Raw genomic sequence first — 24,286 nt, forward strand, 5'->3', positions numbered from 1 at the left:
TTAATTCTGATGATCTAGTGACACGAGGTGGACTTTCAGAAGGTACAGTTTGTTTCATACAAGCATCCCAAAAGAGAGCAAGAAGCCTCTTGTACCTGTCGACGCTAGCGGATCGATGTTGCAGTCTCCAACACTAATAATTTCCTTGTATTTGACAGATTGTGACTCCAGCAATGCGGAGTTAATTTCTACGCAGAGGTGTTCCACACCAATATTATGATAGAACAAATCAGGTTTATGTAAGAAAAGAGTGTTCTTTATAAGCAGCGACTCCACCACCAAGACAGTTCTAAACTTCTTTGTAGGATCGCGGTCCTTCAGGAAAAGGGTGTAATAATTAACGTGGAGCTCAATGTCGTTTAGGAAGAATCTAACCAGGTTTCACACATTGCGAAAATATCGAATTTGTTTGCTTGTATGAGCCAAGGGGGATCGGATCAATTTTACTATGGGTAGTGTCGACCGACATATCGACCGATATGTCGACCGACATGTCGGTCGACGGTCGGTCGATATGTCGGTCGATAGTCGACCGCTAGTCGACCGCCAGTCGGTCGATAGTAGACCGATATGGCGGTCGATAGCCGGCCGACAGTCGGCCGACAAAAAATTGCGTGGTGGTCAACATGACGACCGACTCTCGACCGACAGAGGCAATGTCGTGTCTCGGTGAAATATCGGCCAAGTGTCGGTGGAATATCGGTGAAGTGTCAGTGGTCTATCGGCCGAGTGTCAGTAGTCTATCGGTATCGCTTTTTTTTTTTTTGTCCGACGTAAAGTCCTGTATGGAGTTTACTGAGAATTGTTCAGCGGCCGAGAATGAAGCGTTTTTTAACATGAGATCTGCAAAATTAGCTAATAGCTGAGAAGTACGTAAAGTTTTACTGCCAAACATTAAACTGAAAACAACATCAGCAAAGTGCCGTTTTAAGGCTTGAAATATTTGTGGAACTTTGCTCTGCAACACACGTTGGTTGATAAAGGATTAGAAATATATTGGCGGCTAATTAAAATTCAGAGTAAGAATCTAGGTTTCCATCGAGGCCTGCGAAATAGCATTTTCAACCATTGGCCGGCTATGAGTCCTCTGAAGCCATCTAGAGAGGTTAATTTTAAATTCACTTAGAAACACATGAAAACCTTCACTGAAAGATGGAATTAAACGAGCTGAGGCGAATTGTGCTTAGCTTTTATTTTCTTCTTTTTTATTTGTGATATCATTTTTATATTATTTTTCTACTCTGTCAGGTACGCCCTTGCGTATTTGCGTAGGGAGAATTTGCGGCTGCCGTGGCACTAAATTACAAGCCTTCGCGGCGATTTTTTAGAGTTTCAAAGCTACTATCTATCAAAGAAAACCTTGAAATTCAAAAAGGTGAAACATCGGCCAAATGTCGACCGAGTGTCGGCAAAGTATCAGTGAATTGTCGGTCAAATATCGACCGACTGTCGACCGATATATCGACCGACTATCGGTCGACATATATCGGTCGACAGTCGGCTGACTATCGGCCGGCTATCGACCGCCATATCGGTCTACTGTCGACCGACTGGCGGTCGACTAGCGGTCGACTATCGACCGACATATCGACCGACCGTCGACCGACATGTCGGTCGACATATCGGTCGATATGTCGGTCGACACTACCCATAGTAAAATTGATCCGGGGGATCTAGGGGCGGTGCACGGGGTGCACGTGCACCCCCCTCGGTTACCAAAAAAAAAAACGTTTTAAAATGGAATTGAACACAAATGTCATTATTGACAAGTTTGCGCGACAACATCCCCGACGGATGGAACTCTTGGATATTTTTTATTAACTTAAATTTTGAATCAATAGAAATGATCAAACAAAAGGTTACTGTATAACGAGGGCGAGCCTTTAAAAGTCATTTAAACAGATATAAGTTTGAACCATAACCGTCTGACATGTGCACCCCACTAGCCAAAATCCTAGATCTGCCCTTGTGAGCAATTTTACCTCTTCAAGGTGGCGTGGTAAAGATCTCACGTTGAGTTGATATATTTGTAGCCCTTTGAAGTTCAACTCTGGAAACGTGTGCCTTTCAGATGCAATTTCCTCCGCCGCTGGGCCCAGATTTGAAGCCACATCACCATGTAAAATTAAAGCTGCCGAATGACTGCTATAGTAGGCACTGCGGGATGAGCGACAGTATGAGGTGCGTTTGATTATATCAAGAATGCGTCTTGCCTGCACGAGGACCGATTGTTGACCACTCGTTACTCTCGTCAGTTCGCGTTTGTCGCAAGGATACTTGACTCGTAGGACCTCGTAGCGGTTGCAGCCTTGAAGGATGGTGTCGATGATAAACATAGGTTCGATTTACGCCGCTCACTCGAGTTCGGATATCCTCCCCGAGAAGAGACGGCTGGACGCGTCACAGGGAGCAGAGGAGTCCTATTTCACCGTTTTCCCAGTTAAATTCACCGTACAATTGCAGCGCGAATCGATTTGCGCTGCAATTGTAAGGCGACTTTAACTGGAAAAACGGTCAAATAGGACTCCTCTGCTCCCTGTGGTTATCGCTTCGGAGAAATGGCATTAGACTTCCCAAAACATTAACAAAACAGTAATTACATAACAATGCTCAAAAACGAAGAAGATGATGCGAGCTCGCGTTTGTGGTTAAATGATCATTTATGTGGGTTTGAATTCAACGGGCGAATCATCAACAGAATCTTCGGTTGCTTCAGCTCTCAGTCGGCCCCCTCGTTCTACCACCAATTAACTCAGCATTAAAATAGGCAACTTTCACGATAGCGTCATTTGACTGCAACTACCAGAATTCAGTCTCTTTTTCTTTTTTATGTAAATTTTGCATTCCCAGCGGGGTAAAAATAGCAATAGCTCTAAGAGGCATGAGACAAGCAAAACCTGAAGGATTCTGGGACTTGTAGTCAAATGGCGTCATCATGCAAATGTCCTATTTCAAATGATCTCGAGTTACTAGCTTTTACATCAGAGACGTCTGCGGAGAGATTGCAATAGCAATGGATTTGAAAGCCGTATTTTGCCCTTGGCATCAACTGGAAAAGTTGTGAAGTTTCCGAACTCATAGATGTTTCCCACCTTAAAAGCACTGTAAAGCTCGAACACGTTTGGTCAAAGAATACCTTCACAGCCACACTTTGAATCAAAAAAGGATAATATTTATGCCTGCTCGATTTGTGCAGGTGAGCTTCTGATTGGCGGAAATTAACGCGTCCAGCTGAGATTTTGGGAATGAGCACTGGCTCACTTCCCGAAACAGCGGCTGGTAATCGAGCCTATGATAAACACGAAAATGAGAAAAAAGAATGGAAGCCAATAAAACGTGACTTGCATGATACGTATAGGAAATCGTATGAACGCGAGTGCATTTCATGATTTATGGGCGTGATTTATGGGCATGGTTTTGAAATTTCTCAAAATTGCACTCGCCAACATCACGAGTGACCATAAATCACGAATTGCACGAGCAGGTTCATACGATTTTTTATTTATTATATTCTGAACAAAATAACTCAAACGCGCTACTTTGTTCGTGCTCGTATTCTTCCAGTTTTGGGTTTAGTTTTCTTTCAGTCCCTCATGTTTGCCAGACATTCAACCAGGTCTGTGTAGCTTTCAACGTGTTTTTGTTTTTCGCATTTTCTTTGAGTTGCACAACGATGTTTTGGTTTGACAAGGCAAACAGACTGTCAGCCATTTTTTTTTTTCACTTTGGTGTTCAAATTTGGCGCTTCCCCGGTGTTTCCATAGCAACTTCCGTATTGCACTCTATAACCTATTTATGCATTCGCCATTGGCCAATCAGAAACAAGATATTTTGTTGAGTATATAATAAATAGACATATTGTAATTTATGAAAAACAATTTTAAAAAACTGCTGCCGTCAAAACTGTACCATTACATTTGTTGTAGTTTTTGAAAAAGAACACCCTATAGAAAGCTAAGAAACAAATCAATTACTATAACCATGCAAAATTCAAATATCAATGGCTGTATTATTGTAATGCAGTGCACTGAGTGCATATAAGAGACGCTACATTACTTCTGTTCTATTGTTATGTACAACCTTATCGCAGCACAACAAAACAATCTTTGTTCTTCTGTGAGGAAACCAAGTAAAGGCCGCGTCAGCGTCTTCTTACATGCTTTGAGCAGCCACTTGTTCAGGTCACGTTTTTGGAGTTTTCTGCAGCTAATTGCGTATTCACTGCACGGACCGCAACTTCTGGAAATGAGAAATTTTAAATTTCCGGAAATAAGGTTAGAAGTTTAATTCCTGTGTGGCTTCTAATGGAACGTCACGTACATTACGATTCGGAATGAAAGTAAACACGAAGAAAAGGCAGTTCAATTTTTCTCGATTTTTCAAAGGTAGTTTTCCTCGGGTAAAAGTAAACAATTGACACATCGGAGGGACGAAAGCGAATTCTTGAATTGTTTCGAGTTGCAAAAACATCAAACATGCATTCTCTGTTTTGCAGAAGGATACTCGGTAAGTCAGAATCAGCAGAATTCATATCTTTAGAGCAGTGAGTCACAAACGTGGGCATCAGTTATCTGTACTATTCTTTGGTTTTTTTTTTTTGCAAAACTGTTGTTGGATGTTGTTGCGGTGGTCAGGTTTAACTCAGATATTATTTTCACATCACGTAGGCCGATGTAACTGTCACCGTCAGGAGTCAAACTTGTTGAATAAACAAAGATATTCTATTAACAAGCCTTTGATTAGTTGTCTATTTTGACATGTTAAAGCTCACGTTACAAATACTGCAATTCGATAGCAGCATCATTTGCATTTTGCGCCATATTTGCCTTTCTTTTCAGCTGCTGTTAATGCACATTCCGCGGAAAGCGAGAAAGCTATCCAAAACTACTCCTATTTCGAGCTCAGATGGGCGGAACAGCAAGAGCAACGAACATGTTTTCAAGTTTTAAGTGATCTCCGAGCGGATCATGACGCTGGTTTTAGTACTTTGCAGGTATGATATATCTCTCATTTATATTTATTCACAACTTTTTAGTTTTTCATTAAGCTTACTTAGCTCTCAAATTGAAAATCAAACGCAATATTGAGTTTAAGTAACGAACGCTATTTATTTTTATGCGAGAGTTATAATGAAGCTTAACCCACGCGTAATTGCGTTTCACCCGGAATTTCCATCAACAATTAACATGTGGTGAACGAATTGTGTGTGATGATTGCCCATCATCCACAATAATTTTATAACGCAGCCAAGGCGTTTACCCCTTTGCCAGCACTATCAGCTAGGCTAATATCATGATCAGTTCAAGTGTGTTTCTCGCGTTTTGATAAATATTTTATCGTTTTAAAATACTTTTATATAATGTTTGAAAAACGAGCAGCAGTACGTGTTTTATCGGTTTTAAAAACAAGAGGCGTAGCCAAGTGTTTTAGACCCGATAAAATTAAAAGCAAACTGAAACATTGAAACAAACTCGAACACCGAAACAAGCAAAAGAGTGTCATCGGGACAAGGTTCAAATTGTGAGAGGACGATATTACCATACCGGTCAGTGTAAAACGCAGACTGCAGACTGCAGCCCGGGGGTAAAATGCAGACTGAGGATAAAATGCAGATGTACAGACTGCAGACCAGGGATAAAATGAAGATTGGGGGTAAAATAAATATTAATAATAAAAAACGAGTCATTTCAGCTAGTTTAAGGATAGAGTAAAGAGTGTTTGAATCAAGAGACAATCCTGTTTTACATGTGTCAACAGAGGTCCCATGATTTATGAGTCACGTGGTCAAGGAGTCAGTAGCTGTGGTCACACTACAGACTTTTTACCTAGGTAAAGTCGACTTGTTTACAGTTTACCTGGGTAAACTTAATTTTTTAAGTGTGACCGATTTTTCCCTGGGTAACTTACCTGGGTGAAATTTTATCGTCTGGAGCTGGGAAATTTCTCGAGAACAATAGAGTTTCCCTTGACAGCTACCCCAAGTCGATAGCTAGGGAAAAATAAAATACCGAGGTTGCTAGCCAATAGATGCTCGTCGACGAAGGTCTTGATGACAGAACCGGACTTCTCACATTGTGAAATACATTTTTGGGGCACGCGTAATCTCCAAAGGTCATTTCAGCTCAAATTCGAAATGTCGCAGTTCCGAGCAAGATTGTGAGTATCTTTTGAAATTTGAAATTCGATTTCTTGCCACCGTTTAAAATTGTTCATGTTGCTTTTTACTTAAGCAGGAAGTTTTTTCATTGCAGAATTGGACGCTCTCTCTATTCTGAAATTGATGAAGATTAACCATCATTTTATAATGGATATCTCTTTAACATTCGGTGCGAGATGTACGCAAGCCAGTCAACCTCTGAAACCTAACAACGTGCCGCACACAGAGCAGTGGTTGGTCAAGTAGTGAGACAAAAACCCTCATTTTTTGTCATCAAAATCACCCTGATGCTGACAACCTTGGGGGTGTATTTCCGTAGTGTTTCAGTGGTGTGACCTTCCCAGAATTTTTAGCTAAGTAAAATGAAACCCGAGATAAATTTACCTCGGGAAATTTTTAATGAATTTGCCCTAGGTAAATCGGTTTTACCTAGGTAAAAGTCTATAGCGTGACCACAGCTATTGCGTCAATGAGTCATGAGTCAATTATGAGACTCACAGTCAATATAGCAATAATTTACTGACTATAAGCCTAAGCTCTCGTTTCAGTGATTAGGCCTAAGCACTCTCTGAGATTTTAGCTTTCATTTTATGGGTTAGGGTAACTGCACTAACTCATTGACTCATTGATTCATTGACTCATAAATACTTGATACTCTTGCCAACAACTCATATTATCATGACTGCAGGTCGCTGCACCTTTTGGGGACTGCTGTTAAGAGTCCATGGAAAATGTGATCATTGAAATCATCTGTACTTTGTTTTTGCACTTCCAGATGCATTGAAATGTTTAAAGTTATTTCTCACACCGATACATCGAGGGGTAACGATCGAGAAACCAACAATTGTTACTTGCAATACCTTCAAGGTATCCGAGTTATAATCCCGGTTGTTTTTTTTTTTGGTGCAACGAAATGCACAAAGAATTTCATGTATTTCTGAGCAATTAGGACGCCGGGATTTCATTGGTTAAGCTGTGTGTCATAACCCCTAGGGAGAGGTTGTAATTGAAAATAACATCTTCCAGATGCAAAGCAAACGAAGTTGTGAACTAAAGGATAAGCATAACCAGACATGAAAGCCAATGTTATAATCTGGATTTATAACATGCGATGGGGCAACCAAAGCAATAGAAGCTGTGTTGAGGTTTCAGTGTGAAAGTACAAACGGGTACGAACACTCTTTATTTTATCCTCAAAATTCGTTTTTCATTATTATTTTATTTTACCCACAGTCTGCATTTTACCCCTGGTCTGCAGTCTGCAGTTTGCATTTTACCCTCAGTCTGCATTTACCCCCAGTTAGCAGTCTGCATTTTACACTGAGCGATTACCATACAAGAAAAGCAAGCCGGACCTCATTATTATTCTTTCTATAAAGAATTCTAATCCTTGGCTTGCACCTGACGTCATTGGCGGCCATGTTGGTTTACTGAACAATAGTCTTTTGGGATGCTATATTATTATGCAAACACAAGTAACATTTTGCTTTTGCTTTGTACATCAACATGGCTGTCTAATCATGTGAGTGCAAACCAAGAATAGACCAATTTGGCTAAGTGAATTGTGTATATCCTATTCAAATCACTTAAATTATGGGATTTAAGCTGATGCATTGTGATGTTTTATCAGTGTCTTGACAGGCTTTTAGTTTAATAAGTTATTGATGGCTTTTGGAATGCTAGGAAACTTGTTTTCTGGGGTATGGTAGTGACCAAAATGTGCATTTTGGCGAATGTTTATAGCATGCTTAAAAGCAATACTACCATACAGTATATTACTCTTAGAGTCAACATGGTGTCAAAAACTGTCATGGTCAATGGTATCTTTCGTTAAGGGAACTTGTGGCTTTATGTGAGCCCTTTCTTCAAACTTGATTAACTTTTCTTCTCAAATTTTGATTAATGTTTGACTTTTGGAGGGAAACACTCTCAGCCTATGTGATTGATAGCAGAGCTCCACGCGCTGAAGTCGTGGGCGTGGAGCACCATGGTTAAGAAAATATGGTAACCCATTTGTACGAGAAATTTTGGTTTTAGCTATGATGTGATCATGCAATCGTCCGTCCGTATTTACTTCCACCCCTCTATGTATGCCAATGTGACCAGTATCACATGACCATATTGCAGGCTCAAGTTTAGAGCTTGGTGTAAAAATGGGCACCTCAGTGAAGGGCTTTTTTCATGTGGTTCGTATGTGCAAACATAACTGCTCTTTAGGGACTGTTTGAAATGATTTTTCACGGAAAAACCTCTGCTAAAGAATGGGAAAAATATCAGGGAAACAATTTCAAGCAATTTTGGAATGGCAGCTGGAAAATAACATTGAGGAAATTATTGAGGTTAGTGATGAAGCAGACCTTCCAACTCTCATGATTTGGTCGTGAGACTCATGATTTCAGGACTCATCTCACAGTCTCATGGTTTTCAACAATAAATACAATCAGATGTGGCCTAAAATTTAAAAAAAGATTCCTTTGTTTTAAACCATGTTTTAAATCTCACTGTTTGGGACCCAAATCTCAAGATTTTTTGGGGCAATTTTTTGAGACCTCAAGATTTGGGGGCTTTAGATGTTAGGAAGGTCTGATGTCAGATAAACATTTGTGTACGAACCATTTTGAGTACGTCCACAAACTACTTTGTGGCAGTCTTTTTTGGGTTGAAAATCACGCTAGATCATCAAATTAACCTCTCATTGAATCAAAACTTCACATTTAGGACTCTAGTGTGTGGTGGGCTTTACAAATAGAGCAGCTTTAGCATACATGTATGATAATTAATGTTGAATTGAAGAGAGAACAAATCCGTACTGAATATGAAAAGGAGTTGCACAGTTTGGTGTCGTTGGCAAATAATTTTTATGTAGATTGTTCTTAAGGAGTAGAGGGTTGATTGTGGCGGACACGGTGGTGTATTAGTCGAAAGAGAAGGGAGTTTAAGCATGTGACATTTTGAGAGATGCGGACGGCAACCAGAATTGAGCTGTTTTCACTTTTAACTTGTCTTTTCACAGCCACATATATTGCTAAGTAATTTTTTTTTCTATTAGAGACGATTAGTTTTAAAATCTGAGAAACATGCACACTCCCGGGGGGGGGACTCCCATATGAAACAGACGGGGATGCTCGTCGTCTCGCTTAGGGGTGTAAATTTTGGATTTTGGTCTCGCTTAGGGTGTTCCGGGCAAAGTGCCAATAATTTATGCCACCAAGGTCTCGTTTAGGGTTCCGCGAAGTAACACAGAATTACGCGAAGAGAAACAGAAGTCAAATTTACTTTTAAATTTTCTTTTTATATAAAAGCATTCGATGATTATGCCTTTTTATCATTAAAACTCATTGCGTGTCGTATTTTTGTGTTTTTAAACGGTCTCTTTTAGGGGTCAAAATTTGCTTCAGCCACGCCTAGATTGGTCTCCTTTAGGGGTTAAATTCAAAATTTCCGACGAGCATCCCCGTCTGTTTCATATGGGAGTCCCCCCCCCGGGTGCACACTGTCCTGGCAAGCAAAATGTTCGCTTCTGTTCGCTGTCCGGGTTTCAAAAAGGTGGCTCACACTGGCCCCTTCTAGGCACTAAAGGAAATGCAAGGTCAATTTTTACAGCATTGTGGCCACCGTTTTTTGAAAATGTAACATACTGCAATGGATAAAGTTTGTCAGGCTAGAATAACATTATATATCACCACCGATGTTGCAGGGTTTAATGTCAATGCTTTACCGATATTTAGACGTCCTTGATCTGGATTATATAATCGTAGGTATAGGATTAATTAAATGACCAAATGAATAGTAAGAAACAGGGTCTTGTCTGAGCAAAAACAGATTTGACCAGACAACTTGACCGGCACGGCCAGTGTAAGCACCAAATCATAGACAATTAAAAGAGGTTCCATTTAATGCTTACTACAATTGAAGTGATCAAGAGGTAATCCGAATGCATTCGAAGTCAATATTTGAAGATCAGCAATGGCAATGACAATAAAGAAACACTGGTTCGACTGACAGGAAATAAATCACAATATTTCTAAGAGACTGATGCATTGATTGAAAAACACAGCATAAAGTAAACTTACAAATATTCCTCTGATCTGGAGAAGCGAAGAAATACACGAAGAAAGGTTAATTAAACAGCTGAAACTAAAACAGAACACTAGCGAGTGAAAGCACATGGCAATTGAAAAACTTGATTGAAAACTGATCCAAATACATCAAGGCGTCATGAAGTAACGCCATGTCACGCGTGTAAATAAGATAGAGTAACAATCACATGCGGAAAAAACAAATAAACAGATAGAGACGTTTGAATCTAACAGCCAGGAATTTACTTCAAGCCCTGTCTTCACTTTCTAAAAGGGAGGGCATCTCCTTTGTAACTTCTTTAATTAATCTGCTTAAAATCTCTCTTCCCTGACATGTTTTAAGTGTTAATAATGTTACAGTAACTAACATTGTTTACAGCAGTAGTTTTATTTATTTCCACTCTGGGGTGTGCCTGAGAGTTAAAGCAATGTTTAGGTTCTTGCTCGGAACATATTTGAACATATTATTTTGTGGTGTTGGAAGAATATATTTAAATGGTTTTAGGAACAAGACTATCCTCTAAGCGCATACTGTCTGTTTGTACCTCTACCCTCGTGGGTTTAAGTGCCCCTGTAATCAAAGATCGTTTTTACTGGGTTGCCAGTATGGCAAACCAGTTGGAAAATGGGTGTCATTTAGTCGTTTGAATCTTTTTCTTTTTTTTCTGTGTCGGTAAAGTCTTTCCTGACACTCCCCTGCTAAGTAGTGTCTTTGTGGGTAGAGTCATCTGCGCATATCTTCAGGGGGTAGTAGAAATGCGTAGTGCAGAAGTAAGTTGACAGTCTCTTTCGAGTCTCGATTCTTGACTCTTGATTCTTGCAAGGACCGAGGACAGACAATTGAGAATCGAGTCGAAGGAATCGAGAATGAGCTGGTCGCTTGACTGATTCCATGATAGACTAATAGCACAAACGCAACTGGGAATACGAATAAAAGAAAATCTTGTCAAAGTTTCTTGGAGATTGTTGTGCGGGAGTAACGTAGAAAACCGAGTGAGTTTAGCCCTGTTCCCAATCTGGTTGATGAAATTGGGAAAAAATCACAATGAACGACACTATTCTGTGCGATTGCATGGTATTTCAAGTTTACTCCGTAGGCTTCTAATCGAGAGCGCGATCGGCAATTCGCCTTTGTCACACGGCGGCCATATTGTACCGGGAGACCAAAAAAGCTTTGTTTTACCACGCCAAGCCTCGCAGTGGAAACCATGGGGGTGAGGCTTGGCGTGGTAAAACAAAGCTTTTTCGGTCTCCTGGGACAATATGGCCGCCGTGTGACAAGGGCGAATTTAGCTGTAACCTACAGTGTAGCTTGTTGGTGAAAATTACTTCCATAGTATTTTGAGAGAGGAAAGTCTTTGAAACTACATGTATTCTGTGCGATTGTGGAGGAGATCATTTTATTCTTCTTCCGTACAATGTATGATCGAAGCATACTCGACAATCACACGGAACTTGTGAACAGTCTTCGACACTATACACCGGAGTGGCATTTCAAGTTTACTACCTGGGCAATTTGTAGACCTTACTGGATACATTATATCATCAGTGACACTGCAGTAGCAGACCTTTCTGGAAACAAATGTCCTCTGTATACATGTATGTTAATTTCAGATTTACAAAAACTGTTTCTTTGAACATAAAACTATTCCGTAATGACTCTCTCGAGACCCCGAGTTTCATTGCTCCGCCTTGTTTGTTTGTCAGGTTAATTGGGGAAATATTATTTACAAAAAGGGCAGGAGAAGAGAAAAAGACAACACATTGCTCTCATACCAATTCTCAACTGGAGGTATCAAAAGTTGGATGGAACAACTTTTGCTACATGTACTTTGTTCCTCCTGCGATGATCCCATTCTCGGTTTGCTCGCAACGCTTGTTGTTTTCAAAGAATGAAACCTGGTACCGGTGAACAAGTCTAGCACTGAGAGTCGACGATCAATATAAGTTTCCTTCAGATCACTGCATTTAAGAAGAGATGCAAAAATACATGAATCGTTGCGTTACTTGGTTGGGCTGGCGGTATGCAAATATTTCTTTATGTTTACATTGGAAATTTACGCTCGATTCACAATAAAATCCATCGCGCTGTAAAAGACAGGCAGTAAAAAATAAATATCTGGAATCTTCAAGGTGACGAGTAATTTAATGGACTTTAACAACAATTTGATCTTCGTATCAACTGAGTGAGGTTTGTTTCTAAATTATTATTTTACTAACTGTGGGCTTATGCACAAGACTGAAACCAAATGGCAAATTCTGTATGCGCTTAAAAAACATTGAGGGAATCGAAGGCCTTGAATGCATCTGTACGTGTTTATACTGAAGTCGCATCTCAGTTGTCTGGCTATTTGCATTTACTTTGTACTCAACTTTACACAGTCTTTTGGTAAAACATAATTGAAAGTATGACAGTGAAGATTTCTTTGAAAGAAAGCTTGTCCTCATTGGTCAAGAATTATTTTGAAAGAAAGCTTGTAGTCCATGTTTTGCTTCATTATTTCAGGAAAAGATTTTTCAGAAAAGGGTTTGATCCTGAATTTACTTTGTTGCATATATAGTTGATTTGACAGGGGTTTTTTTTTTGTCTCTAATAGTAAATATAACTGTATGTTTATATTTTTAAAAATACAACCATACTTTTGAGTAAGTGTGGCTGTATTTTTAAAAATATTAGTAACACTGGTGCTATCCAGACCATTTGGAACTGTATGTTTCAATAAAATCTCTTGCTGGTAAAGGTTTATGTGCGATTTTCGGCCTTTGTTGTGTCATGTGATTTTGCTTACTTGGGTTAAAATTGACACCCTGCGAGCAGTTTTCATAAAGATGACGGGAAGTCTTGTTCTTTCTGGCAAATGATTAATAGGTAGCTACATTATGTGTAGTTTATAACGTCAGAAAAAGATCGATCTCTTTTGTCACTATCACAGGAAACTGTTTGTAATTTCCAGGTTGTGAATAAAGTGGGTAAATACAGGGTTTTCACTGTGTTTTAATTGTGAATTCCACAGAATGGGAAAATGGTACGAAACCCATTCATGGGACAAAAGTCCCATTTTTACCTAACATAGGAATTTAGTGTCCCATTCTTTTCCTTAACATGGGAATAAAATGTCCCACAAACTTCCCACGCGTGGGTTTTGAATGTCCCAATAAATTCTTTGTCTTGGGATGTTTGTGTCCCATTAATTTCCCTAACATGTGGTTTTAATTTCCCATTAAAATTTCAAATATGGGTATTTTATGTCCCATTCATTTCTCTGTCTCAATGTTCCAATAATTTTCCTTCCATGGGGTTTTGATGTCCCATCAATTTCTCCAATATGGGTATTTTTTATACCATTAATTTCCCTGTCATGTGTATTAAATTTCCCATTAGTTTCCCTTGCCTGCATGGGCAAAATTAACTCGTATAATAAACAAAAAGCTAACAGTTACCATCATGGCTCTCACAAAAAAATTGAACACAAATTTCAAAGCAGTTACCTCGTTTTATTGCATGTACCTAAACATTCACAAAAATTCAGATAAAATCTTTGGATTGGGTTCTAGAATCGTCATAATAAAGGCTTTCATTTTCATTTATCCTTGTGTAACAGAGTGATTTTATGTTCAAAGGTTGGATCCTTCAAAGGACACTGCCTAAGCTTAGAGTAGAAAGAGAGAAATGTTAGAACAGGATCAGTTTTAACTCGAAAGATTATTGATAATTTCAGTCTTTGAATAAGACCAAATTATGTTATATCAGGTTGAAGTTAAGCTCTTTTTTTTTAAGCCACCAGATGAAATGCTAAGGCAAATCATTTAGAGCACTTAAACCCTTGATTGTTGTCTCACAGGTCCAATAGACCTTTTTGCAAATATGGCGACCATTTTGTCTTTTATCATTTCAAGTAGCTATTATGGGATGCCCAGGGGGCAAATACATATTAATTTGCCCCCTGAGCATCCCATAATGTCTTTCAAAACAATAGAAATCAAAATGATGGCCGCCGTATGCAAAAAGGTCTATTTCTACTCAAATTGATTAAGTGGAATTCCTAAAGAGTCCCATAAATTCCTGCCCTAGCTTTTTAAGCTTTCACTTCCCAAAAATTCCAAATGCAATAATTTGCAATCATGAATGTATCGAGTTATCTTGTGGACTTACTTTTTTCTTCTACCTGTGCAAAATCTCCATTAATTGTAATTGCCTTTTGTTTTTTCCACCTTGAGTGAATTTGCAATTATTGTCAATTATTATTTTTTTTTTATTATACTTGTAATAGATTTCACCTACGGTATTGATCTCTGAGTTTGTGTAGTCAATTTCTTTTTTAAATGTAACTTGCAGTGTTTTAATTACTATATTAATCATTAACTGAAAAACTATGTCCCCATTAATCACTCACTGAAAAACAATGTCCCCATTAACCCTTTGACGTCCAAACCGGGGCCGAAACTGGCCAGATTTAGTATTTTACTCTGTCTAACGCCAGAGGATTTTACTCGTTAATGGGGAACCCCTGGGAGTCCATGGCTTAATTAACCCTTTGACGTCCAAACCAGGGCCGAAACTGGCCAGACTTAGTATTTTACCCTGTCTAACGCCAGACGATTTTACTCGTCAACGGGGAACCCCTGGCAGCCCATGGCTTAATTAAGCCCTTGACGTCCAAACCGGGGCCGAAACCAACCAGACTTACTATTTTACCCTGTCTAACGCCAGACGATTTTACTCGTCAATGGGGAACCCCTGGGAGTCCATGGCTTAATTAACCCCTTGACGTCCAAACCGGGGCCGAAACCGGCCAGACTTAGTATTTTACCCTGTCTAACGCCAGACAATTTTACCCTGTCTAACGCCAGACGATTTTACCCTGTCTAACGCCAGACGATTTTACTTTGTCGAACGCCAGCCGATTTTACTCTGTCTAACGCCAGATGATTTTACCCGTCGTCAATGGGAACCCCCTGGGAATCAATGGGTCGAAACCGGCCAGACTTAGTATTTTACTCTGTCTAATGCCAGACGATTTTACTCGTCAATGGGTTAATTTTGGTCTTTTTAATTCAGAATAACAGAATGATTGTAACTGTGAGCAATTCTTCAGCTGTTACTCCATCATCAGCAGCTGTGAGTCGTGGAAATGGTCCAGATGACAAATTAAATTCAGGCCTGCTGATTTCTGTGACTGCAATAAGTGCTATTCTTCTAGTGGTGGCGGTAGTGTTGCTCATCTATCGAAAATTCAGAAGAAAGTCTGTGGAAGTCTGGGTGTCCAAGGTACAGTATGTCTTGTATGTTACCATGGTCTCTTTTTCCATTGTTTTCTCTTAAAATGTACTGTGCCCTTATTTATGCCTTTTGTATGCCTACAACATCATACATGTATAGATCTTTAAATTCTTGAAGATCAACATCTTGTTCCTTTGCCATGTTCTTTATTCTCCCAAATACCAGGGAGACACTCACAAAAGAGGCTTTGTGTTTAATTTCATTAGCTTTAGAGCCGTGCAAGCTAATCAAGGTTGTCTTTTCTGAAAACGAGTTAAGATACAGGGAACATTTGACAAGGCTGTGCTCTAACGGCGGCCGGTTGCCTGAGGGGAATCGGTAAGCACTTCCACGGATACACCTCCAAGTTGAACAGTTAACATCCCACCTATGTTTCCACTGTCCACAGTGAATGCATACTCATCGTTTTCGCTATCAGCTCCGGATGTGCTGTCGCAAATTGAGTTCACACCATACTTCCCCTTTTTTCGCACACAATATACAATACAATACATACTTAATTTACTGCTCCCCATCGGGGCTTTTCAGGGCCAATGAAACACAACGAAATGACAGAACAGAACAACAACAGTTTACTGTTAAGAATCCCAACTGGCTGGAGGCAAACCAGTTGGCTATTTACAAGTGCAGCTGGGAAGTTGAACCAGGGACTACCAGGATCAAATTCAACGAGTGGTCAGAGCGGGTCTTGAACCCGGGATGTTCGGTTCTCAAGGCAAGCACTCTAACCACTGGGCCAAAAAATCTCAATGTGATGTCCAATTAGAGCGCAAATTTACCCAGGGTACGGAACGAAGGGAACGATCCTCTCAACACATCAAATTTGTGTGAATTAATCCTGAAAAGACACCAAATATGGCAGTTTGAACACTGCTAGGCATTGTTAGTGATGAGATGACCTTTTAAACCACTTTTGCAAATCTCACTATCTGGGACCCAAATCTCAAGATTTTTCTGGTGAATTTTTGAGACCTCAAGATTTTGGGGCTTCAGATGTTGGAAGGTCTTTTTTTCCCCAGTACTTAAAATGACGAAATAAAAAAGGGAAAGATATCATGTTATTTGCTGTTGCTTTAAAGACAGAGCAATCCCGCGTTGTCTTGGTGATGTACGTGACACACCGTCACATCCTAAGGACCGAATACACAAAAAGCTCATTCAACAAAACATTTTACTGATAATATAGGGTTATGTAAGTGTTGTTCTGTAGTGATGATTTTCGTCCAGATCAAGATGACTTCTTTTTAGGAAAACTGATCACTTTAGGGGCACCGTGGTTTCATTGTTTCACGGCAGGTAATTTTCACAGAGAGGTCCACACGAACTCTGTCATTTATCGCAAGCAGCATTGATTCATGTTTTGAAAAGTTATTTTCAACCTAACTAAGCAGTGAAAAAGTTCACTTGTATTAGAGTCAGTATGAGATAGGTTTCAGGTTTTTCTAGCTCTAGCGACTTCGCTGACCACCAGACAGACAGAGAGAGAGAGAGAGTTCTCAATTAAATATTAAATAAATACTGGTAATTAATTTGCGCCACCAACTCAGAGGGCTGGGCACCCCTTCTTAGATGCTTTGGGAGCCCAAGGTGCTCCCTGGAATTTTCTTTAGGGCACAGGCTTGATTTGATGCCCAAATGGAACATAATTATTATAATTATATTGAGTCCCAGATGAGATCTCCAGTTCTAATCGCTGGATGCTCTATCCTTTGCTGCCCCTGAACAGTACACATTATATATATCTGCCTTGTGAAATGAAAATGAGACATTTAACAATTATTCCAGGAGAACACTTGGAATAAATAGCCCATTTATTGTGTAGTCACAGAGTTGGCTATTGCCAATGTCATTGAACAAGTGGAAGTTTTCCGAATTTTGCGAAAGAGCTGGCCTAATCAGTTTCACTGTAAGGTCGCACAGTATTTGAGCTGGTAACCTAGATTGACTGAGGAACACTAGATTTACAACATCATATATAAGAAACTATTGTAATAAGGTAGGATAGTAAGTGTCTGAATTACCAAGGGACCAGGTGATTATTGGTGTTGCTAGGTATTAGTCTGTTTAACAGGATTCAGTTAAAGATCTTCTCTTTAGTAAGGGAGCATCTCCAAATTAATAATTTTATCGGAAATTTTGTTACTGATGTAACTATCGGTATTTTCTGATTCTGATAAGAAAAGAGCGGAACTCAAGAATGTGTGTTTCATGGTTTCTTACTTCCGATGCAGTTGGAGAATCTCAAGATTTTCCAGTTGCTTAGTCATCAAATGTCATCATGCAGTATCAGCTAGAAGAGTGGACTTGAGCCGGTTTCATGCAGGCACAATTTCTAAGACAGACTGCTTTACAAAGTTGAGGCTTCACTATGATCACTTTTAATTAAACATTATGCAAGCAGGCTCAAATGTGAACTTTTGTTGCCTTTTGGACGTAAAATGTCATTACTAGGTTGCCAGTAATGTTGCCAGCTTTGTTTCTAATATTTTACTAACTTGGTATTACATGTATATAAAACACTGAAATCAAATGGCAAATTGTTTATGGATTTAACACACATTGAAGGAATCGAATGCCTTGAATGCATCACAGTGTTTACTGAAGTCGCATCTTAGTTGTCTGGCAATTTACATTTATTTTGTCCTCAACTCTCCAAAATGGTAAAAAAAAATGGAAATGTGACCGTGAAGAATTATTTGAATGAAAGGTTTTCTCTTTTGTCCTTCATTATTAACAGTCAAGGTTCTTTCGAAAAGGGTTTGATGTGAACTGTCAGAAATGGACTTAATCGTTCTTTTTCTTCAAAATATTCAAATAGCCATTTTAGAGCGAAGATAGTAAATGTGTTATCAAGAAACAACGTGCTGGTCTCTGAAATTTAAGCGACTTGCTAGAAATGCAATACGAAGATGGCCTTTGATCCTTGATAATAGTGAAACAGCTAGTGCTTCGATTACACCATACGTTGAATTTCTCATGAATTTTCTTTAAAAGTTTCTCTTGATGGTAGATGCTGTATTGGTATTTTGACTGCTCTTCTTTTGCTTTCTTGAGGAGACTGAATCACAATTTGTCCGCTTCCACCTCGATGGCCGCCACGACTCAAAATGGTAACACACAATCAAATCCCCTTCCAAGCAACAAAATCAAAGAAAAATTAAAGGAGCAAAGAACATCAACGAAAAGTTGGGAAACTTTTTCAAAAATTTTGCCAGGCTGTCACGCATGCGCCACCGGTGACACTGCTCCTTTAAACTTGTGGTGAAAAGAAGTTGTGAGGGAACTTGAAAATGATTAGCATGTCAGGTTAGAAGCCAATGTTTTTCAATTCCCTTTTATTTTCTTCAATCTTTCCTGGTTTAGTACTTTCCTAGTAACCACATGTCTTCTCAGGGGGCTATTTACCTAAGACATGGCACTACAATGATATACAATATTAAGACAATATCATGTACTATTAGAGCTACATATTGCGCAAAGACAACTTGAATCTCCTGGCAGACAAAAGGCAGCTCAGTTGACAATTTGGAATAAAGCGCTGTGTTTACTGCACTACCACATGTACGCAACACATGCTTATTTTTTCTAAAGATGACAGGAATTTTTTTCTTTCTGACAAATGATTAATAGGCTGGTAGCCTGGTTTTTAACCTCAGAAAAAGATCTCTTTCATCGTATGAAGGTGTGAGCCAAAGGGCCTCTGCTGGCACGACTTCCGGGTGACCTCTTAAATGGTCTTAATGACCCCCAACTTGAAAAATACCAACCAACTCAGTCCCTTCTGTTTTTGAGTAATACGTACCACAGGCAACTACCACAGGCAACCCAGTGTCGCTCATGGAGCGTCTAGTTTTCGTTGTTACGCTTTGATTATTGTTTCCACCTCAGCAGACTGCAGCAGTCTTAAGAAGAGTTTTCATTCTCAGGTTTCGAACATGTGGATAAAATTTCCACTCAATTTCCCTACTGCTTATGTTGTACTACTTTGAAAACCATCTACACGCTTTCTCGCCTGCTCGACCGCCAAAGGCATTTCCTGCAAGCGCTTGTTGGAAGTGATTTTTGAAAAACAATTTCCTGCAAGCGCTTGTTGGAAGAAAAAATTGCATGCAGCACAAATGAAATAGAAAAAAAATTCGTGTACTACTGCAAGCAAGAAAAAAAAAATGTTGCAAAGCTATTTCATCATTCCTGGGGGGCTTTACAAAATCCCAGCAAAACTGCAACCATTCTGGATAATCTGCAAGCCAGCGAGCCACTCTGGTTAGCCTATTGAAATAACACATTGATTGGCCTACATGTAAATAACACTCTGGTTAGCCTAAACATCACACCGGTTGGCAAAACAAAAATTACTAGAGCTACATGTATTTTTCAAATTAGACCATGATCAACTAACTTTAATTCTGCTTTCACATTTCTTTTGGAGATTTCAGTTCACTTTTAAATTGTAACTAATGATTCTAGCAGTAATTATCATGCTATGAGCATTTCTGAACTGCTTTTTGCTATTTTTAGCCATTTTTTTAAATTAAAAAGCTGAACATTTTCAAATCTACCTGTGGAGCATCACTTTTATAACATGAGAATATTGTTATAAGGTAATATTAAATGATTCTAAAGAATGACATTCCGAAAACATGTAGCTATACAAGAATGATTTTGTGTAACTTACAACATTTTAAGGCTTTGCAGCTCCATGTTAGAAGTACAATAACCACAATGTAAATACATTCTGTAAATGTAAACACGACACTTTTTTGAGGGAAAAAAAATCCTGCAGAGAAATGAGAAGAGAAAAAAATATCCTGCAGAGCATTTAGGAGGGAAAAAAATTTCCCTCCCACCAAGCTTAAGGTTGCTAGGAAAGAAAATCTTGATGACCAAAAAACCCCCCCCCCCCCCCCCCCCTCAAGAGTTAAATGGTCGGTCCCTAATTTTGATTTTGTAAGCAGTAGTTAGCTACCGTGTGGTTACTTTCTATCGGTTGGCTGTTATGCAAAATTCCGATGTCGCCAACTGACCCTAGGCCTCCGAATTGATCGGCGCTCTCTCACCAATATTCCGATATCTTTTGCAAAAGATCGGAAATTCTTTTTTCTGATATTTGGAGATGCTCTCTAAAGAGCATAGCGATGCCAAAACAATCACCCTTATTCGTACATGGTGTCACTGTGTTACAGAAATCGTTACGCAGTGAATTGTGGTCCCAGCAACTGACAAGGAATTCATGGAGTTTGGTGTGGAGGAAATGCCATCACCTCCTACAGCCTTGCTAGACCTTGGGGTCTTGATGCTTCAATTTATGGTTTCTTGGAGTGTTGGGGGCTTGTTCAGCAAGCTATTTTAATTTTCTGGTTTCTGTGGGATGAGTTTTTTTTAATATCTTGGAGTGACTGGTTCATGTTGAAGAGTCTTCAGACCAGCATCTCAGGATGGAGTTCTTATCCGATAGAAGGATCATGCCATCCAAGCTTCAGAGTAGGTTCAGCATCTGGTAAGATGGTCTATACACTGCTCTCAAGGTTTGGTAGAACAGGCCATAGTTCCCAATCAGGACATGATTGTATTGTCTCTGCTGTGTCATTCCACCACTTATCTTGGATCTGTCTGAGCTTGAGCTGAGCATACTGCAGGATTGGAGAGGAAGAAGTTCTTCATCATCCTTTTCCCTCTGAGGGTAACCATACACCCTATATTCCCATCAACCAGACCCATCTGAATAGTGTCCAGCAGTTTTGCTTCCAGGGGCCAGTATCATCTGTACTGATGCCAGAATTGAAAAGGGAGTGGATAACATACTGGCAAAGGCTATCACTGTCTGGGAACTGTATCTACGAAGACATCCTGTTGACCAATATTCTTTACGACTTTGAATTGTGAGTGATTGATTGCTTTCACCTTGGAAAGTATCCTCACAAATCATTGGAGTGACAATTTAGAGGTAATTGCAAAGCCTGAAGGTCACTAGCATCGAAGCCATCCCTCATAAAAGACATAAAAATCACACCATTTGGAGAACTAACTTACCATCATGTAATTTTCATTGGTCTCTTTTTTCCAACCTTTTGCCACTCACAGGCAACAAGAATGTTTCTTACATTTTTTCCGGCAGTATATAGTTTTGGGGCAATGTTAATTACACCCAAAATTACTGGTTGATGCCAATATAGTCTTGAGCAATAAACTTGTAAAAGATAATGCTTAAATGGAAGATTGCCATGGATTTGATCACAAATACTTACTTTTTCAGTTAGGGTCAAGTGGCAGTCCTTACCAAACCATGAGGGATGAAGATGGAAGAGCTGCACATAGTTTCACAATGGGGTTTAATAACCCAAAAGCAGACAGCAGCAACTCGTTTGAAACAGCAGTCATAGCAGATAATGATGCTGATGGCAAAGTGACAGTTTTAGGTTACAGACCCCTGAAGGAGGATGGTGATGATAATTGCAAAGGTATCAGTTTTTCACGTGCAAGCCAAGTGAGCATTTTAATTTCCTTAGTTTGTATTTTCCCAGGTGGAAATCTTATTAAGATCTTAGTAAGATTCATATCAAGTTCTCATAAGATCTTATCTTACTTCTTAAAGGCCCATCTTCAATCCTACAGGCAATGCGTGCTATGGAACAATTTTCATATATGAAAATCCAGCCAAAGCTGAAAGACATCCAATCAGAACGCTGTGATAAGCAATGCAAATTTCTATAACAAAAACAAACGGTCGAAAAGCCTTTCGGTTGAAGGTGGGCCTTTAAGTAAGATTCTTACAGGACCCTTATTACAAGATGTTGTAAGAATCTTGTACCAAGAATCTTACAAGATTCTTGTAAGATCTTGAATGGTTCTTACAAGATCTTGTAAAGTTCTTGTAAGAATATATCTTACTTAAGATCTTACAATTTATGGGCATTATCTTACAAGATTCTTGAAAGATCTTAGTTATCATCTTACACGGTTTTATACAAATCTTACAAGATTCTTACAATATCTTTTAATTAAGGTTCTTTCTAAGATCTTGCAAGGTTCTTATTAAGATCTTTGAAGATTCTTACAAGGTTCTTGCACAGACCTTGTAAACCTTGAGGGATATTCTTACTAAAATGTTAGAAAGATCTTGTGAGATTCTTACCTCACTTTTACAGGATCTTAGTCAAAATTCTTACTTATCTTCTACACTTAAATTTTAATTTTCCTTTTATTCCGAGGGGCTTGATTTCAGTCTGTTTTGGAAAGAAAATGTACCTAAAACCTGTCTTTTAAGCTTATCAACAGTCAGTATCTAAGGTGAAGATTGGGGCTTTGTTAAACCAACATAATTATTCAAAATTAGAAAATTCTCTTTATGAGCACTTTATTATCATGTCTTATTATCATTAGTGCTAATACAAGTGTTAATCAACTTTGATGATGTTAAGAGGAAATAGTTATCCATTTTGTACAGTTTGAAACAAGACGTTTCAAGCAGATGTTCAAGAGAGTGGCATGAAACTTGTCTCCTATTCACATCAGTAATTATTACAGAGAAATTCGAAGTATCATCTTGTAGATTTTGAAGACTTATAAAGGTGTTTTGAGATTCTCTCTTCCATCATTTATCCCAGAATGGGGCAGGATTATTCGAATTACAACTTACATGACTTGTACAATGAATTTGGCTGCAATAAACCCTAAGATAGCACATGTGGTCTTAATTAATAAAGCTAGTTACTAGAAACAAACTTGAGACATATTTGCCAGTATTTCTCTAAGACAAAAGTACCTACAAATGAAATTGGAAATTTATTGTAATAAAAAATTAATGCCAAGAGATTATTTTCTCTGTTGCTTGTAAACCAGAAAATACTTAAAATATCAGAAAATCCATAATAATTTGATAATGGTATTCCCCCAAAGATCGTGCTTTAAACACTAATAACAGATCAGTATGCCTTTCACATTTTTATCACTTCTACTTTTTGCTACTTTTCATTTGGAATCTAGGCACTTTTGATTCAATGACTGGCAGGTCATCACCATTTCTTCATAAAGTAATATTTGCCAAGCTTTTCTTTAACTCCTGCCAAAAAAAAGAAAAGAAAAATAAAGCAAGATTAACAAACTTTTAGATAAATTTAGTCGATTGAACCAAGACTATGACTTACTTTTGAGCAGCATCATTACAAAACTGTTTGTTGTGTCACATATACAAAAATTTGTATATTTTTTCGTTATTATTGTTGCCACACACTTATTAAGACAAAAACATAACACAGACATGAAAGCAATAATTGATTTGATTATATAATAAAATTATTAGATGTTTGGATTATATTTTCTGCCAGTCTCACTTACACAGAAATAAGCTTTAAATCTGTCCACAGAAAGAAAATCAAAACGTATACATTTCATCAATTATTAAAAACTTATTAAGAGGAATCTGACTGCAACTAAGTATAATTGTTCTTTGATGCTCAAAACGTTTTTACAAATATATACACAAGTGGGGTGAGATGTTTGCATAAACAGCAAAGGTTCAACTCTTTTATAATGGTAAATAACAATATTTAATGGTTGCATGCAAGATTTAGTTGAATTCAGGAAGATAAAGAGCAAATAAAAAAAAGCATGATCGGGATTTACAACGTGCCACAGAGTTAATCCGGTTAGTTTATGAGTTAGTTGATCAATGTGTGTGTGTCACAAAAGCAGATTTTTATAACAGCAACCACAACGATAACCTTTACCAGAAACCCATAAGGGTTGAAACACGTAACGGCCTCTTGTGTT

The 24,286-nt window shown here is 38.7% G+C and overlaps 1 protein-coding gene and 1 long non-coding RNA gene across 4 annotated transcripts in view; both read left to right on the plus strand.

The window, feature by feature from the left end:
• Positions 1-4,137: 4,137 nt before the first annotated feature.
• The window catches only part of LOC138013560 (uncharacterized), a 60,797-nt gene continuing 40,648 nt past the window's right edge, over positions 4,138-24,286 (plus strand). The window contains exons 1-4 of one of the 3 annotated variants that reach the window (XM_068860669.1): positions 4,138-4,274; positions 4,839-4,993; positions 15,296-15,505; positions 21,771-21,975. In XM_068860669.1, coding sequence (XP_068716770.1) covers positions 15,305-15,505; positions 21,771-21,975 — 406 coding nt within the window. In that variant the 5' untranslated portion in view covers positions 4,138-4,274; positions 4,839-4,993; positions 15,296-15,304. The other 2 variants (XM_068860668.1, XM_068860667.1) reach the window with 2 other exon arrangements.
• On the plus strand, positions 5,908-11,187 carry LOC138013562 (uncharacterized). Its single transcript, XR_011125259.1, has 2 exons — positions 5,908-6,156; positions 6,252-11,187. It is a non-coding gene; the product is annotated as an uncharacterized lncRNA (long non-coding RNA).

This window comes from Montipora capricornis, chromosome 8, assembly GCF_036669925.1.
Source record: "Montipora capricornis isolate CH-2021 chromosome 8, ASM3666992v2, whole genome shotgun sequence".
Taxonomy (NCBI): Eukaryota; Metazoa; Cnidaria; class Anthozoa; order Scleractinia; family Acroporidae; genus Montipora; species Montipora capricornis.